We start from the raw sequence: 18,717 nt of genomic DNA on the forward strand, positions 1-18,717 counted from the left end.
TGACGCACGTGCAAGTTAGACTACTGTAAACATTTGTAATTATAACTCGGGACTTCAGCAACCAACTTCAATTAAACTTCGGGACAATGCACAGAATGGTCAGCCAAACAAAACGTGTTTGTTATTGTTTACATTGCGTGCTCTAGTTTTTGTTTATTCAAGGTCAAACATTAAAACGCGTTTTTCTCGGAACGTCGAAATGGCAGGTGCGACAAGATAGCACGACAGCGTCGAGTTTGTCCATATTGTTTTCCATACAAATTTGGCAAATTTCTATACAAAAATTTCAAGCAAATGTCCACAAAAAAATTCAAAAATCTGTATCTTTTAAAGACATTTTCTGATCCATTTGGTGTCTTAAAAAAACTAAGAATAACTTTTGGAAAGGACTTCAAACACGTGTTTTAGACATTATCAAATTTTAGGCCGGTTTTATAATTCCAAAAAAAAAAATTTAAGAAAGCTGAAAAATTTAAAAAAAAAATATTTTTTTTTTGTATAAGAGGTTCTATTTTATATAGTTTCGCGATATTGGTGAACACACTGGGCAACACTGAGTAAATCTAATTTTTCCTGTTATTTTTAACCTTTGCATATGGCCATATTTTAGCATCCAAAGGCCATATCAAAAAAGCTCAAAACAGCAAAACGTAGGGAATTTTCTGACCATCTAAAAAAAAAATTAAAAAAATGGCCAAAAATGAGCACTATTTATAAAAATGTAAAAAGTGCGACTTCTTTCAAAAAAGTAACCTAAAATGGCTACACATTGAAAACGGTGAACTTTATCAAACATTTCACCAAGTCCTTTTTTGACAGTAAATAAATTAGACCATTTTTAAGTTTTTTTAGAAAACAATTTTTTTAAAAGTCCTGATTACGTTGAAGATTTTCTGCCAATTCTGAAATACCCTGAAAAGATGGCATAGCTTCATAAAATATACCAAAAAGTGACTTTAAAGTCAGCTATTTGTTACCCGTGTATCATTTTTTCCGGCTTAGTCCTCATTCAAAATTTGATAGCTGTCTAAATAAAAAAGGTAATAACTTCAAGATATAAATTAAAAGCAAATAAGGCCGATGCAAATATTTTTCAAAGTTTTTGTCCATCAGCTTTGGCCGGTGTCGAGGAGGGGGGGGGGGGGAGGATGGAATACAAATTTAAAAAAAATATCGAAATAACAAGTCATAGTCCCAACATTTGCTTGGAAAAAGTGTTTTAAAATGCATTTTACACTAGTTCAGTTGTTTGGCAATCATCAGTTTTAAAAAAAATGTAAGATTTGACAAAAAAAACTTTTTGCGATAATAAACATTGAAAATTTTCAAAAATTCAAAAGATTTTTAAATCAACCCAAACATGCTAAAAATGATTCTAAACGCAGGGAAATCGATTTTAAATTTATTTCAGCTGATTGCATGATTGCTAGAACTAGGTAGATGAGTTGCGAATAGGTAACAGTCATTGTCAACCAACGGCACCCGCCATGTCAATTCGTAGATCTTGATTTTAAGGGATAGGGAATGTTAGTAGACAATAAGAGAAGTAAAACTATCTAATCTAATCTAATCAGACCCTAGCGCAGCCAATCTTTCGAAGGGATCCTGGAGAGTGCCTTAGGTTAGATGACGCCTAGCACTCTTCTTGTCATTTATTACCATTTGTAGTGCGCCATTGCATCGGAATGCATTGAAACATCACAAGCGTTAAAGCGGCCAGGCCTACTGCGTAAAGCCGTATCGCAGAGATGACTCGTAATTGGGTTGAGTTTGAGCACTGAGTGTTCGAACAACAACACATTTCTGAATCGACAGGGGAGGAAGAAGCGTGGGGACACACCACCATACGCTCCGAGATTTGGTTGTATTCGTTGGGAGCACCATGCTAAGAAGGTTTGGTACTCCGGGACCCTCTGGGATGGGACATTGTATTTCCACGAATGCCCTGGACACTATTTGCCGTGGTTATAGCGCCACAACTCGCTCCAATAAGAGAAGTAAAACTATATAAGAAAACTAAAAATCCAGAGTTTTTTAAAGGTCCTATAAGCTATTGTCTTTCATATGTTTATAAGACCTTAAAAAAACTATGAAGTAAGAAAACCAAATGAAAAAAGTTAATCGTTAAAGTACACAATTGAATATGTGCGCATTTGAGGTTTCAATTTTTGAATTTAACCATTTTTGTCTAGTTACGAATCATTAGCCTTTATCATGCGTACTTTTTGCATGAAATTAATATATAATTTATTAATTCAATTTCCACAAACAAACAATTAACCTTCTCCAGATCATACCGTAATTCTTTACGTGACATCCTCTCAGCTCATATCTTTTTATATCGAAACAATTTACTCTCGCCAATACCTGTCTCTCTTCTCTTGCTATGCTTATCAATACTTTCATATGCTTTACTCTGTGATCTCTACGTAACAAACGAATAGTTTTCCCTCTCTCGCTCTCTCCTTCCGCATATAGGTCATGAATGTATACATCGGTTCCAGGTTTTGTATTTTGTGTTTTGTTTCGCTCTATATGCATTTTCGCGATTTCTACAAACTTTTTTATTCAACGCCTCTCTGAAGTACGATAGAAAGTTGAGAGAGATTTTTTGTTTTAGAAAGTAACTATTTGGCATTTCACTTGATTGTTCTCGGGGTCGGTTTGAACAAACTTAGAAACGGAGGTTAGGTTTTAAAAGTGCAAACTTAGATTGTTGAACTGATTTTTTTTAGGACATATTTAGACCAGCTAAATAAAAGTTGTGTTCGTTGACTTGCTTTCCTAAAATTGATTTCTCTCTCAACTTTCAATCGCAGTCCAAACCATCTCACCTTCTCGCTCTTTGTTAGTTTCAATTGATTAGTATTTCTGTTAATCTCAAAATTTACACATTTAACGGCAGTATTCTGTTGCAATAAAGGTGTGTGTGAGTGTGTCTTGTCTTCCACTTCCGCGTGTTTTGATTAGATGGGGGGGAAGCCTCAAAATGAAATTTACACGGGGTGGTGGGTGGAAAGAAACTTCTTTTCTCCACTTTCCTGAGAATGTTGTTTTGTGTTACTTCACTTCGCTTTCTTCGTGTGTGTTTGAGTGTGTCTTTAGGGTAGGATGGTGTGTGTGAAGGGGTTAAAAGTTTGGAAATCAACTTGCTCTCAACTGAACAGGTGTAAGTAATTGTGTGAGGAATTTGCGGTTATTGAGGAATTTTGAACTGTTTTTTTTTATCTTTTCTCTCTCTGTCTCTTTCTGTGTGTGTTGGCGCTGAAGATGTTAAAACATTTCATAATCTAATAGTTTCATCAACAGTCTCTAAATGGAAGTAATCTGCTCTTTTCTCTTTTTTTTTTGTGTTGCTGTTTGCTCTTAAATTCTGATTTGTAAAACTGTGTGAGTAACGTGTTTGCCTTTTTGGATTTCAACAGTTCGCTCCCTCGATTAAATGTAATGGATTCCTGCTGCTGATTTTTTACAGTGTATTTTTTTTGTTTGTGTCTGTCTGTAAATGGAGGTACAATTTTATGTTACTATTTTCTTTTTCTCTTACTCGCGATTAACTTTGAATCTTTGATTGAGGAGGAGTGTTTTAGAGGGGGGATATGTTAAAAATGTGTAAACCAAGAAAATGCTCACAAATATATGATAAATAAGGTGAAACTAATAAATAATAGTTTATATATATTATATTACTGTATAAAGATCTGTTTCGCACCCAGCTTGACAATAAAATCAAACATCCAAAACATTGATTAATCGTTCAATAAAACAAACAAATGATAGTACGGTTCGGTTACAGACAGTTGGTGTATCAGATACTTCTCTTCCATTTTTAAACTTAATAGTCTACACGTCACTTGTCCTTTCGCCTGTTAGCCTTACTAACACTAGGTGTTTCTAAATTTGTTTCTTTTGATCTAGCAAAAGAATGAAAATCCTTACACATACGATTCACAATAAACTGTAAACTTACACAACTATAGTTATTTCTCTCTCATCTCACCCCAAACTCACTTTTACCCACAAAAGTCGTCGACTTTATCACACACGCGGCGTTCACAATCCATCTTAAATGTTAAATACTCTTACCAGCTAGAAAATGTGTGTTTATGCATTAATTCCTAAATCGAGAGTTCATCATCCTTCCGTTCCTTCCTTTCATCCCCACCTCAAAACTTGAACTTTTCGGCATTGTTTTTAGTACTCACACTCAAACTCTCCCTCCTATCTTACACCCACGAAGCCGACGGAGCGTCGCCGGGCCCGGTGCCACACTGGTCGGTGGCCGGTGGCCGCCTCTAGCGAATGTTCGCCAGCGTTTTCTTGATGCGCAGCGCGGTGAGGCGCGCGGCCGGGTTCTGGTACCAGCACTCCTTCATCACCTTGGAGATCGAGTGGAGCGTGTCGGAGGCGATCCACCGGTTCGGTATGCTCGGCCGCTGCCGGTCCGTGCAGACGACCTGGAAGAAGGGAAGAAACGAGGTGTTCAATATTGTTTGTTTGGTTTGTTTTTAATTTTACTGATATTTTATGAAAGCCTTCCTCACATGACACACTTCCTCTTTGCCCTGCTTTCATAATGTGAACCTCTGCTTTTCTTTACAAATTTGGAAAAATAAATATTTTGGGCCATTATCAAGTGTTAGTCTTGAAATTAAACTATTCAAAATATTTCTAATAGAAAGATAGATCGAATTCCGTTTTTTTTAATTTATAATTCAAGAAAAAATATCAGTGATATCGACATAGAAATTGGTTTCCCGAATGCCGGAGATGCTGAAAGATTCACCATACCTTGTCTAATCCAGAAACCATGGGTCTCACAAAGTTTTAGCCAATTATAAAAAAATACAATGGTAAACCATCTCCGGCACAAAAATCAGATTTGAAATAGAAATTTTAAGAAAAGCGAAGATTTTAACACTATCCCAAATTTTTCTGATTCAATTGCTTTTGGCATGTTAAACAATCTTACAGAAAAAATAAACCTACATTTACATTCCTTATCCATAAACCTGTGTAGTACAATCATTTTGCATTAGGAAGCGTTTTGCCTTCCTCACCTCACTGAGGCAAGGCTATAAAATCACTCAAAAATTGAACTTTTTAAATAAGCCTCCAAGATATTTATCTTCACGTATACATATCGGTTCAGAATCAAATTCTGAGCAAATGTCTGTGCGTGGATGGACGTAGATTTTTTTTTCTCACTCACTTTTCTCGGAACTGGCTCGACCGATTTTGTCCGGATTTATGTTTTTGGATTCATCTTCAGGTTCTTTAAGTCTTTTTTTAATTTCATCCGGTTTGATGCAGTACTTTTAAAGTTATGTTCGAATAACTGTTTTGGTTGATACTAAAAAGGGTCATTATTTACATAATTTGAAAGCTCCGGCGGATAGCCTTCGGAACATTCCACTCAGTGCACGCACACAAACACTGCAGTGCTTTCAAATGGTTCATTAAATTTATCATAGATGGCAGCACTCAGATGTACAGTGTCTTTACTAAGTAAGCGTTAGCCAAAGCTTTCGTAGTGTGTGGTTGCAAGGCTTTTAGGAGGAAGGCAGCAACCACCTTCTAGTGGATTAAGTAACGTTTTTTTATTACGTATCGCAATAATTTGGATTTCTGAAATTATTTCTGAATTATTTATACAAAAGTGCAAAAAAATCACCCGATTTCATTATTTTACTTTTGAAATCGAACCAATAGTTTCCAAGATATCGCAAGTTGAAAAATAAGGGATTTTTGTCCAAGCCGAGGGACAAAAACTTTAAAGACAATGTGCACCCGCCTTAAGTACTATGGCAAAAAAAACTCGCACTTTTTTGTGTTTGACAGTTTGCCAAACTCGCAAACTTGTTTGCGGCAAAATCGCAAACAAAGCAAAATATATGCGTTCTGACGTTTCTGCTAACATATCGATGCCTCTGCGCTCTCTTATGCTAACTAAATAGGAAAACCAGCAAGCTTAGAACAAAAGAGCACAGAGGCATCGATATGTAGGCAAACTGCCAAAAAGGGCGAGTTTGTTTGTTTGTCATAGTCTAATATCTTCTTTAGATGTCACTGAAAAAACTCGCTCATCTCAAAATTTATGTTTCAAGATGTTGTATCTCAGTAATCAACAGTTATTCCGATCAGCAAACTCAAAAAAGAAAGTTGTCGGAAATTTTCTAAGCTTTTCGAAAATATGTTTGCAGGGGTGCTTCATGAAGTATTTATGAATTGCAAAAAACAGAACATTTTCGAAAAACGAAAAACGAAATCAAGTGAACAAAAATCTCTTTCAAAAATTTCTTAAATGGTTAAGTATTTAAATTCTTACATACTCAAATTCCTAAATCCTTAAATTCTTGAATTAGTATATTCTTAAATTCTAAAATCCTTTAACAAAATGAAAATTTGCCGAATTCTTAATGTCTTGAATGCTACCATTTTTGTCACCATCTTAGATCCTACATTACAGAAAATCTGATAACTTTTGAGTCTGACTTGAGCAGAAAATAATACAAATTTCGTGCTTCAATTTTTCTGAGTGACACTTTGGCGAGGATCATTGAGTACGAAGTGTATTAAAATTTTCAAAACTTTAGGTTTATAGATTTTTATATATTTTTTATATACATGGTTTTATATTTAATTTATTTTTATTTTCGAATTTAAGGGGGTTACATACATGTAAGAAATCACAAAATTTAATGTTTCAGAAAGTTTATTGAATCCTCCAAATACATTATTTTTAATCACTCCTGAATGTTTCATGAAGATATTTCATGATTAAACTGAGTAAGAGACGATTTAAGCCAAAAAAATTGTGATGCGCAAAGCGGACTGTCAAACTTTCTGAGCGTTTTCATCTAAACATCGAGTTAATTTTACGGGTGCCACAATATCTCGAGATGGGATGGTCCAAATTGGCTGAAATTTTAGGTGAAGACTCGCAAGACATCTCTCGTGTGCACGACGATTTTTGAATTTTGCTTTTTTTAAAAATACAAAAATCAAAATTAATGATTTTTAATATGAAAAACATTAAAATATTCAATCAACTTTAAAAAAATGGCCTTTGTCATGCACACGGGACTGGTTTAACGAGTTTTCACCAAAATTTTGAGCCGATTTTGTCAAGGCAGAGTTGAGATATCGTGGCACCCGTTTTTTTTTTGAAACTGCTAACTTCAAATAGCTATATCTCGGCAACGATACAACCAAATGTCTTTAAATTTGTTTTGTTAATAGATGATAATGTATATTTTAATACCCTGGAAACAGATTCAAAAAAGTTTAAGTGCGTGCTCATACCAACCTTTGACATTACTGCCGATTTACATGTATGTAACCCCTTAAATTTTATTTGGCTTTTGTATCTAATTTTCTAAATGTTGAAATTTCTATTTTTGAATTTTTTTTGCCAAAAATAATGTTATGGCTTTTCCTTCTGATTAACTTTATCCTAGCAAAAATAAATGTGTCCATATAACTGTCTGCGTTCTGAGTTTCGACCGCATGAGTTAATTCTGGATTTGAAATTGTAATTATTTGTGATTTTTACGTTCCTTCCGACCGAGCCCTTAAACATAAAACAAGATTAATTTTTGTTCTCAATTAATTTCTTTTTTGCATAAAACAAAATTATTATGAAACTCATGTATGATTGTTTTCCTAAAACAGCGCGGATTTCACATAGATTGGGTTTTGGGACGGCGCGGATTTGACGTGGATTTTTTTCGACTTCTCCAAAACAACTCTAAAAATTAAATTGTACAGTTTTCGCGAATTTAACTTTTTTTTTCGAGTTTCGTAGAGACCAAATCGATCAGAAAATCCCTTCTCAAGATACAGATACATGCTCATTTTGTATGACTAACCCGCAAAATTGCATCGAACCTTGTATGGACAAATCAATTATACTTCCGTCGATAATACTTAAATGATTGTTTATACAAGAAGTTACAATAATAAGATTTTTTCAGCATGTGTCCTACATTTTTCCAACGAAGTTTGCAAACATGGATAATTACAGCGAGTGCTGAAAAAATCAAGTTTTACAGCGAGTTGAACACAGATTTTTTTTTCAATTCCGGAAAAATCCTATAAATAGGATAACGTTTCACTGAAAATCCAATTCAAAAGATTTGCAAACAAAAAAATGTAGGTGGTTGCAAAACTTATTTCATTATTTTTCGGCGTGAAAAAAACAGTTATTGGAAGGTCTATCCTGGATTTTGGTCTAGACCAAGCGATGAATAGTACACTGCTCCTTCTTGATGAAATCGGTCGATACCTTTGATCTGTGATTTTTTTGCAATATTTCTGCAAATAGCTTGAAAATCATGCCAACCGCTACAAAATGCATCCCAAAATCCCCCTTACAAATCCCCTCCCTCCCTTACCTTTCTCATCTCCTCGATGGTCGGATCGGGCTGCACCACATCGTAGAAAGGCAGCTGGTACTCGTCGTAGATTCCCCCGACGTTGCAGCGCCGCGCAATCTCCCACAACACCAACCCAAACGCGTACACATCCGCTCGCTTGAACGAATCAAACTGGTTCACGTTGATCGTCTCGTCCAGCACTTCCGGCGCCATGTAACGCTTCGTTCCGACCCGGTGCGTGGACGGAATGTCCACCGTATCGGTGGCCACATTGTGACGCACTGCCAACCCAAGATCACCGATACAGCACGAGAGGTTCGACTTGACGAGGATGTTCTTCGACTTGAGGTCCCGATGGGCGATGGCCGGTTTGCCGCGCGTTCCCACAATGTCCATGTGCAGGTGGGCCAGGCCGGTCGCGATCGAGTACGCCATCTCGACCATCGTCTTGGTATCGATGCAGCGCGCCGTCAGGAAATCAAACAGCGATCCATTCTCGTGGTAATCCGTCACCAGCCAGAGCTGAGTCCAAGTGCCATTATCTAAAAGGAGAAACAAGAAACGGAAAATTAATTATCACACCATCAATCACTCTAGAACTCACCTTTGTTATCGGCAGCGATGAAGCCGAGGATGTTCTCGTGGCGCAGCATTATGGTCTGGTAGATTTCCGCCTCCCGGAACCAGGAGCACTCCTCGCGGCTCGAGAAGATCTTGACGGCGACGTTTTCGCCGCGCCACTTGCCCCGCCACACCTCGCCGAAGCGACCCTTGCCGATGACCTCGACGAGTTGGATTTGGCGCGCGATGGACCGCTGGACCAGGAGGGGGAGACCGGCTGTAAATAAAAATGGAAATTAGTATTATATTAGTATAGAGCTCATTTGGAAATGACTTAATCAAAAAGTAATATAGATTTGAATATTACAGATTAAGACTAAAAAAGTGGCAAAACACTGCTGAGCAATTCTTTGAGATTTCGGTCATTCGTTTTTTTTTGTATTTTTAATCCGGCTGAAACTTTTTTGGTGCCTTCGATATGGCCAAAGAAGCCATTTTCCATCATTAGTTTGTCCATATAATTTTCATAGTCATAGCCATTTTTAGGTAACTTTTTTTTTAAATAGTAGCAGTTATTCCTTTTTTTAAAAAAGGGCCAAACTTTCAATATTACGCCCTTTTGAAATAATGTCTTGATTAAAAAAAAATGAAAATATTTTTTTCGAAAAGATCACAAAATTTCACGTATGTTTCATATTTTAACATTGAAAATCGGACCATTAGTTGCTGAGATATCGACATTACCAAATAATGGGTTGTTTGGTTGAGACTTAGAAAACATCATTTTTTCTGTTTTTAAATCTTTGCATGGCAATATCTCAGCAACTAAGGGTCGTATCAACAATGTTTAAAAAAGCAGAATATAGAGAATTTTCTCAACTTTTCAAAAATATTATTTTTAAGGATGAGCGAACATGGGCAATTATTTGAAAAAATGAATATCTCTGCGACTATTTAAAAAAAAAGTTACCTAAAAATGGCTTTAACTTGAAAACGGTGCACTTTATCAAAATTTCTCTAAAGTACTTTTTGATTGCAAATTTGATTTTACATCGAAAAATGAAGATGAAAAATTTTTGCGACCAATTTTTCGATTTTATGAAAAAAGTTGTATTGATTCAAAATTCATAACTCGCTCAAAGATTTTTTGCACAACCTGGAAATTTCTGAAAAGTTGGCATTTGATGTCCTCTAAAACATATCAAAAAATAAAAAAAATAAAAATAGTGTTTTTTTGCAAATCAAGTTTTAGTAACAAAAAGTTAAATAAAAAATCACCAAAAATTTTTTTACTGTGTATCATTTTTTTTTTCAGTGTAGTCCATATCCATACCTACAACTTTGGCGAAGACACCAAATCGATCAAAAAATTCCTTCAAAAGATACAGATTTTTGAATTTTCATACATCATTTTTGTATGGCCAGCTGCCAAATTTGTAAGGAAAAATATATGGACAAACTAATTATGCAAAATGGCTTCTTTGGGCATACCGAAAAGACCAAAAAAGTTTCAGTCGGATTAAAAAATACAAAAAAATCGAATGACCGAAATCTGAGAGAACTGCTCATTGATTGTTATAACAAGGTTTATTTTTTCCGCATTTTTTCTTGAAAAAAAAAATAGACAGATAAAAACTTAGATTACACCACGTTGCGAAATTCCGTTGATCGACTCTATTGTCAAACTTCTGCACACTAAAGCACGGTGGCGTACTCTAGGAACGGACCCACTTTCAACTGTCAGCGTTCAGTTGTATGAAAGCAAAATGCTGACGTAATATTTCCGCTTGGGATGGAAATTCTGACTAACTTCACATCAAGCTGCTACGCAGTTAGTCACTTTCTGCGGAGGCAACGAGTAGCAAACAAAAAAAAGATCCACTCCCAGTCCGTGACAATGGTGTGTACACCATTGCCGTGACCAGGATTCGAACCTGGGTTACTACGGCCACAACGTAGGGTCCTAACCACTAGACGATCACGGCTATCGGGGAGTTGTGTGGTATGGTGTTTTTGATTGGTTTACGCGTTCAACACCATTTATTGTCGACTTGGTGGAAAACACGAGCAACACGCGAATAAACGAGTTTTGCTTTATTTTTAGACTTTGTGTGTTCGTCGATGCAGTTTTTGTTTTCTTTCGTAAATTGGAAAGGTGAAACGAAAGCCAATTTGGACAAACGAATGGAGTGAGGTGCATAGTGGCGGAATGACGATGGAATCGACTCAATCATTTAATGAGTTAAGTGCAAAAACAAACATTTACAGCATGAGAATCGAACTCAAAACCATCAAATTACAAAGTGTGCGCCCGCGGGCCAAACGTTGCCCGCGAGGTGATTTTTTGTGGCCCGCGGACTCATTTTGAATAATTATGTAAAATGGCCCGTTGATTACTTGTTAAGTGACTTTATACTTTTTTTCTTTTGTTGATAAAAAAAATTAATGATTTATTAATGTTTTGATCCCTATTTTAGGACACAGTTTCACAAGTTTCAATTTGAGTGAAACTAGTAAATATTCATCAAACATTTTGGAAATTCAGGCTTCCAGGATTAAAGCAGACTAAATGTTGAAATCGGAGGTATAAGGCTGTTGCAAGTATTTTACAACGCTTGCGACAACCCTCTTCCTATTATTAAAAACTGGCTCGAAAATCACAGGGCAAAAATATTTCTTTCAAAAACCTTCAAAATATCCATAAAAATTTAAGTGCAATCAGCTGAAATTAATTAAAAATACATTTCTCTCCGTTTAAAATCATTTTGAGCATATTCCAGTTTACTAAAAAAAAATCGATGAATTATTTTTTTACTAAAATGGTTTTTTGTCGAACCTTACATTTTTTGAAAAAAAAAAATGATTGCAATTTAACTTTGCGGGTGCTAAAAACATTTTCTACCATTTTTTTCGTTGGAATGTTGAAATTCTGGCTCTGAACGATTTTTTATTAGTCACACTTAATTTAAAGATAAAATTTCGCCGTTACATAATTAGGCAGATTACATGTCACCATTTTCAAAATATAAAAAAAATTATTGAGAACACAAGTTCATTCAGCTAAAAATATTGTTTTTCGAATACCTTAGGTAGGGTGCTCAAAGTTTTTGGAGGCCGGGCCAAATTTGAAGCTCTATTGGGCAAAAAAAAATATTTATAAAAAATAAATTTGGTATTTTTTTTAAATAATAAGACAAAAAAATACATGTATTAGCCGAAGTTTTTTTTAGATTTCTGGTTTTCTTTCAACATTTTTGTTAATTAAAAATAATAAAAACCACAAAATTGCAGTTTGCTATAGGTATTGTGGATTTTATTGTTTTATATTTTTGGTCTTATAAATTTAAAAAAAAAAACATTTTTTTTATAAGTATCTTTTTTGAGCCGCAAGGTCATTTGGGCTTCAAATTTGGCCCGGCCTCCAAAAACTTTGAACACCCCTGATTTTGAACAAAACAAGAGAAGTTACTCGTGATTTTTAAAACAATAATTTCGCTCTGATTAAACCATTGTAACAAAACTGTGATTGAATAATCGCAATTGTACGGTTTATTATTAAATGTAATCAATTTAATTTTAAGATTACCGACTAACAATAGTTTATGTAGCTGCAGAATAGAGTTATTGGGGAAGATCTTTTAAGCTATGTCTTATACATTTATCCCAATGCAATTAAATTGTGTTGTGAGAGGAAATGGAAAACAGAAAAACACTCACAAAAATGATGGTTTGTTATTTCAAGTTAAAACATGTATATATTTTTTTCGTTCATAAAAAATGTCTTAAAAGTCAATGTATTTTTTAAAGGTTAAAGCCAGAAATTAAGAAAAACCTGATAAGATACACATTTTCTCATTTCCGTACATTTGGACTTAATTATTTGAAATGCTTAAATATTTTAATTTTATTTAAACTGTGATGTACTTAAGATGTCTTAATATTGCAAACTGTAATCTTGTTAAATGAGTAACATCGATTTCCCATGTAAAATTTTAAAAATAAATCCAGAAATTAATTTGATTGAATCAAATTCAAAATGAAACATCATTCGTATGTATTCGTTTGTGTTCAGGGTGTCATTTTGCGCAACTTTTATTTTACTTTAAAAATCTCTAGTTTTATGCTTTTCTTCCTTCATTTTCATTTTTTTTCAAGGATTACTAATTTTCAAATGCCGATATAGTCAAGGCTCGATTATCCGAAGGTCTCGTAAAAATTTTACTTCGGAAAATCGAATCACGAAAAAAATAATTGTTCGATGTCTTATTTTTGATTGTCGAGCTCAAATATGACCCATAAACAACTCTAAAATAAATAAGAATTTTTAAATCCAAGATGGCAGCCAAAATGGCGGTGATGAAAAATTGAAAACATGCATTTTTGATTTAAAAGACAATCAAATCTAGATTAAATTTTCAAAACAACCTATCCCTCATGGGTTTCCATGCAGGCCTTTTGAAAATTTAATCGAGAAATATTCAAAATTGACTAAATTGGGTCGCAGAACTCGAATTTAATGTTAAAAGCAGAAAACAAAGAAATACGAGAAAAAAAACCAAGTTTTTTTTGTTCATGATTCGATTATCCGAAGTCCCATACAAATATTCGAATAATCAAACTTTGGATAATCGAAACTTCGGATAATCGAGTATGGACTGTACCTCGGAAACTAATGTACCCATTTAAAAAAAAAACAAAAAAACGCAAAAAATATGTTTTAAATTAATAACTGACATTTGAAAGGGCAAACATATTTTTAACATTTAAAATCACTCCATTATTTCGGAGTTGGCAGAATTTTTTTTCCAAAAATCTTAATTTTTCATAAATTACAAGCCTAACCCGACAAACTCTGTTCTGCCCTTTTTTCGTTTGTTGACGTTTTTTGATTTTTTGCTTATTCAGTAGGGTGCCCAGAATATGGGACTTTTCCTCAAAAACTCGCTCCACAAGCTGAATATTGTTTTTTGGGCTATTTTAGGACTCTGGGTCAAATATGAGCAAAATCGGTCAACATTTAGCCATTGATACACAGAAAAAAAAATCATGGTAATGTTACATCTGGGAAGGGGTACATCATTTATGTCAGAAAAAATGTGTAATTTTACCTCTGAAAATGTGTATTTTTACCACTTTTCTGGTGTAATGTCACTTTTTCAGTCTTAATTGAGGTAAAATTACATCATAAAAGAGGTAATATTCAACCTTCCAAAATTAAAGCTTCCAAATTTACACAATTTTTTTCTGTGTACTTAAAGGTGAAGTTTGTATGGGAAAAATCGAAAAAAAATATGGAAAACCCATTTTTCTAACAGTTTGGTCTGCACGGTGCGCTACTTCCATCCAAGTTTTCCCAAACGTGAGATTCTTATTGAAAATTTCATGCTCTACAACTTTGTAGAACACACCAAAGCCGTAAAACTCGATCCTGAAAAGTTATTAGCGATTTAAAAATGTAATTTTTGTATGAAAAAATTTTTTTCATCAACTTTAGGCTCGGTACATTTGCACAGATGCTTAAAATAACCCAAAAAATCAATTTTTGCTTGTGGAGCAGGGGGTCATTTATTCTGGGCACCCTATTATTCAGCCTCCTGTGATCAAAATTTGATTGTACGTAACTTTCTCCATACAATTTGCCGATGCTCCGGAATCGGTTCCAGAGTGGCCAAAGTGTCAATTAGATAGCGTAAGAACCTTCCTTGAGCTTATACGAACCCAACGCAACAAAAAGCACCTCGATCCGACGCTCCGTATTGAACTGATTCGCGTTCGAACAAATCCGTCGAAATTTTTTATATATATAGAAGAAGATAGAAGACAACCGACGGTTATTTTTTGCCCATAGTTCTCTTTGGTTCAAATAATGCTTTTTTTGGTCCTCTAAAACAAATCAAAACATTTTGAACATCAAAAATACGGATTTTTGGATTTCAACTTTTGGTGATAAAAAAAAAATTGAAATACCTAAAACATTGTCACCAAGTCGAACTCCTTCTCAAGATATAGATTTAACATATCATTTTTGTATGGATAGCTGCCAAAATTGTCTTAATAAATTTTATAAAATCGATTAGCAAAAATGAGAATTAAAACAGCAATTTAAATAAAAATTTGCAATCGATTCAATTTCAAATCGATCAGGAACATTTTCAAATTAATGGAAAACAGTCTTAAAATCTGAATTTTGTTGATGGCAAGATGATTTTTTTTTGAAAATTATCCGATTCTAATTTAAATGTTTTAATTGATGGCTGATGGTGTTGTTACATAAAGGGTCTATCTTAAAAGCTCAAGTAATCTAAGTCACAAAATTTTCAATGGCAATTAATGAGTTGATAAATGACAATGACAATTAATCATTTGTAAATGTTGATGGTTTTCAAAAGAAAAGAATATCTAAAAATTCAAATAATAATCATCAAATACATAAAAACCTGCGTGATTTTTTTTAAAACTTCATCTTCATAATCAATCATTAAGAAATAATCATTTTTTGCGTAAATGAAAATTGAAATAAACTATTCAGACCAATAATAACCAATATTTAAAAAAGGCTTGAATTTTGATGAAAAATCAACCATCCAACTTACCTGACCCCGATCCGGACGTGGTCATCTCGATAAAGTCGTGCAGCGTCGTCGAGTGGCCGTTCAGAATCGGGTAGCTCGCGCCGCACACCGAATCCTCCGGCAGGATCTGCCGAGCGCCGCTGTTGCGCTTCCTCCGGCGGAGCATCACAAACATCAGGCTGACACAGAGCGCGAACGCCATCACTCCGCCGACGGCCAACACCATCAGCAGGGCCAGGTCCATCTCCTTCACCTCAGGTGCTGCGAGTCGGTTAGGTTAGTCATCATCATCATCATGTATGAACCGCGCGCGTGAAAAATTCAATTATTCCGGGGCACGTAACCACGCAGCGTGTCGCAAATGAAAATGAGTTTCCAGGAGCAGGAGGTCGGAACAAGGCCAGGCCACGGCACACAGGTTCAGGTTCAGGACGGGATGGCAGCAAAAAACGGAACACAAGTTGGAAGGAAAAAGTTTTATTAGAAAATCAGCAAGATAAATCAAAGTTTTTATATTTTTTTGCTTGCGCTTTTTTTCTGGTTACTTTTTTTTGTTGGAGCGCACTCTCTCCTCTGGCACTGGCAGAGGTGTTTCGTTAGTTTAGAATGGTTCAAAGTTTATGATTTTTTTTTATTATTAGATTTTGTGTAAAATAATTTAGCAAATTCGAAATAAGAAAAATAAAAAAAGAATTTTAATGGCTAATTTACTGAAAAACAAAAAAAAACTTGCTTTGAATCAAAACAGTGAACCATTTTATTGGGTTAGTTGAAGGAAATGAAACAGCAAACAAAAAAAAGTGAAAATCTTTTAGTATGAGGAAAGAACATAGAAACGCGATAACGCAAAAAAAGCTCGCAAATCCTGTTTTGCTAGTTAGTGAAGCATAAAATAAGCTGAACCTTCTGAATAGCAGAGAAAAAAAAGTGAGCTAGCTCTACCATGCAGCTGCTAACAACAACAAAAAATAACAAAGAGTAAAATAAAAGAAAAAGAAGCCGGCGAAAAAGGATTAGTATCATGCACAACCACTCTATACTTGTATGCGAGTTTTTCTTCATACGATTACGACCACCATCACCAAGGAAAAAGCAAATTTGTATTAAGAGCATGCGTGTGTGCATAAGTTTGTATGAATATGAGGAAAAGAGTTTTTCGTCACCCATCATTTTCCGCGCGTCTCGAGCAGAAGCAAACACACACAACTTGAAAAGCTCAAGCCATAAGCGCAGCACTTTTTCGCATTATTATTCCCAACATGCAATATTTAGTACCGGTAACCACACACACTCACACAACGCAAAGCGAAAACAATAAAAGGAAAAACATTTTCCCGAGCGAGTCTTTTTTTCCGAGGGAAGCTGAAAGTTCAATAAAAGTGCACACACAGAAACACACACACGCAAACGCCGTTACCCACTTGTCAAAGGATGGTTAGGGTTTAATATTTATTTAGTACTTATTTTTATCACCAACCATGCATAACAAAACAGCACCGCGTTGCTGATGTACACAAGGTTGTTTTGCCTGGTTGAAAATGACGTTGCGTCGATTTTGGAGTAAACAGCAGTTGGATGGAAAAGAAAAATAAAAACTTCCACGAGATGGGACGCGGTTTTCTCTCAATGTTTGGCAGTGCAAAATTTGTAGCGTGAAATTGCACGTTAACATCATGGAAGAGTTGCAGTTTGGATTGAAATTTGAAGGTATATACCTCATTTTTGTGCCTTTTTTTTTCTTAAATGAGTAAAAAATATTTATCAATAAAAAAATGTTCATCGATGCTGTAATTTTTCTCGTTTTCAGTTAGGCCGTTGAAAATATTTTTTGAAGTTTATATCCCTCGACTCTGGTCGGGGTCGAGGGGGGGGGGGCACAAAAATAAAAAAATATAAAAATTGAAATAACAAGCCATGGTCTCAACATTTGAATGAAAAAAGTGTTTTAAAGTGCATTTTACACCTGCCCAGTTGTTTTGCAATCATTAGTTTTCAAAATATCCAAGTATTGAAGAGATTTTTTTTTTCGCCGAAAAAAAAACTTTTTGCGGTGCTGTACATTGGAATTCCACAAAAATAGAAAATATTTTTAATCGATCCCAAACATGCTAAATATGATTTAAAACGCAGGAAAATATAATTCTAATTGTTTTCAGTTGGTTAGACTTCTAATTCCTTTGAAATTTTGAAGTTTTTTGAAAAAAAAAATTTTGCCCCCTGATTTTTAGAACCGATTTTGAAGGGGGGGGGGGGGGCATAAACTTTGAAAAATATTTGCAACGGCCTTATGTTATTACATTTTTTGACAAAAAATTTGACTAGATAATATAATATCAGAAAAAGTATGTAATTTTACAGCAGAAACTGGTCAAATTCCCATTCTTTTCACACAAAAATCCTTTGCACACAAAAATCTAAAAAAAAAAAAATTGTCATCGCTGGCAAAACTTTACAAAGTTTTAGATGTAAAATTACACTTTTGAAGGCAAAATCTGTCTAAATAATTTTATATCAGAAAAAGTATATAATTTTACACCAGAGAAATAAAAATAGAAAAATTAAAAAAAAATCTAAAATATTTTTTCGAAATGAAATTTTTTTGAATGTTTTATTTTTTAATATTAAAAATCGCTTCATTATTTCTAAGATATCGGCATTTAAAAGATAACTGTTGTTTGGGAGACACCAGGAAAACTTAGAATTTATTATTTCTATCTTTCCAAGCTGTTTCTCAGGAACGATTGCAAATTTAATTTCAAAAATTATCCAGAAAAATAATTTGGCAGGATTTAGTTTTTTTTTTTCAAGAATCACTATTTTTATTAAATATAATATTATTGATGGCAAATATTTTGCCCATACTTATAGTTTTTGGCTCTAGAATTAAGACATTTAATGTCTTTTTGTTCCCTTGAAAGAAATTAAAACATTTTGAAAACAAATTAAACAGATTTTAGGAATTCATCTTTTACTGAAATTTCCATTCTTTTCTATGCAATTGCATTTTTACACAAAACCCTAAAAAGATTTAAATTTACACATTCAAAATGAATCAAAAAAATCAAACGATCCACATTAACGACCCCCGGGTCTTTTGTGGTCTCTATTGCAAGTTTCTGCTCGAAGCTAGGAGTCCGAAGGCTTGAATGGGGAGAGCACCCAAACCTCTTTCTACTCCAAGGAACCAAGGAACTGCCACGACATTC

The 18,717-nt window shown here is 34.5% G+C and overlaps 1 protein-coding gene and 1 non-coding gene across 5 annotated transcripts in view; both read right to left on the reverse strand.

Annotated features, from left to right (window-relative positions):
* Positions 1-2,219: 2,219 nt before the first annotated feature.
* The window catches only part of LOC120432429 (TGF-beta receptor type-1), a 132,882-nt gene continuing 116,384 nt past the window's right edge, over positions 2,220-18,717 (reverse strand). For all 4 annotated transcript variants that reach the window (XM_039597644.2, XM_039597645.2, XM_039597646.2 and 1 more), the window contains 4 exons: positions 15,533-15,772; positions 8,983-9,216; positions 8,397-8,920; positions 2,220-4,457 (listed from right to left, as the gene is read on the reverse strand). In XM_039597644.2, the coding sequence (XP_039453578.1) occupies positions 4,296-4,457; positions 8,397-8,920; positions 8,983-9,216; positions 15,533-15,772 (1,160 nt within the window). In that variant the 3' untranslated portion in view covers positions 2,220-4,295. The remainder of the gene's footprint in view (positions 4,458-8,396; positions 8,921-8,982; positions 9,217-15,532; positions 15,773-18,717) is intronic.
* Positions 10,853-10,924, reverse strand: Trnah-gug (transfer RNA histidin (anticodon GUG)). The gene has a single exon. It is a non-coding gene; the product is annotated as a tRNA-His (tRNA).

This window comes from Culex pipiens, chromosome 2, assembly GCF_016801865.2.
Source record: "Culex pipiens pallens isolate TS chromosome 2, TS_CPP_V2, whole genome shotgun sequence".
Lineage (NCBI taxonomy): Eukaryota > Metazoa > Arthropoda > Insecta > Diptera > Culicidae > Culex > Culex pipiens.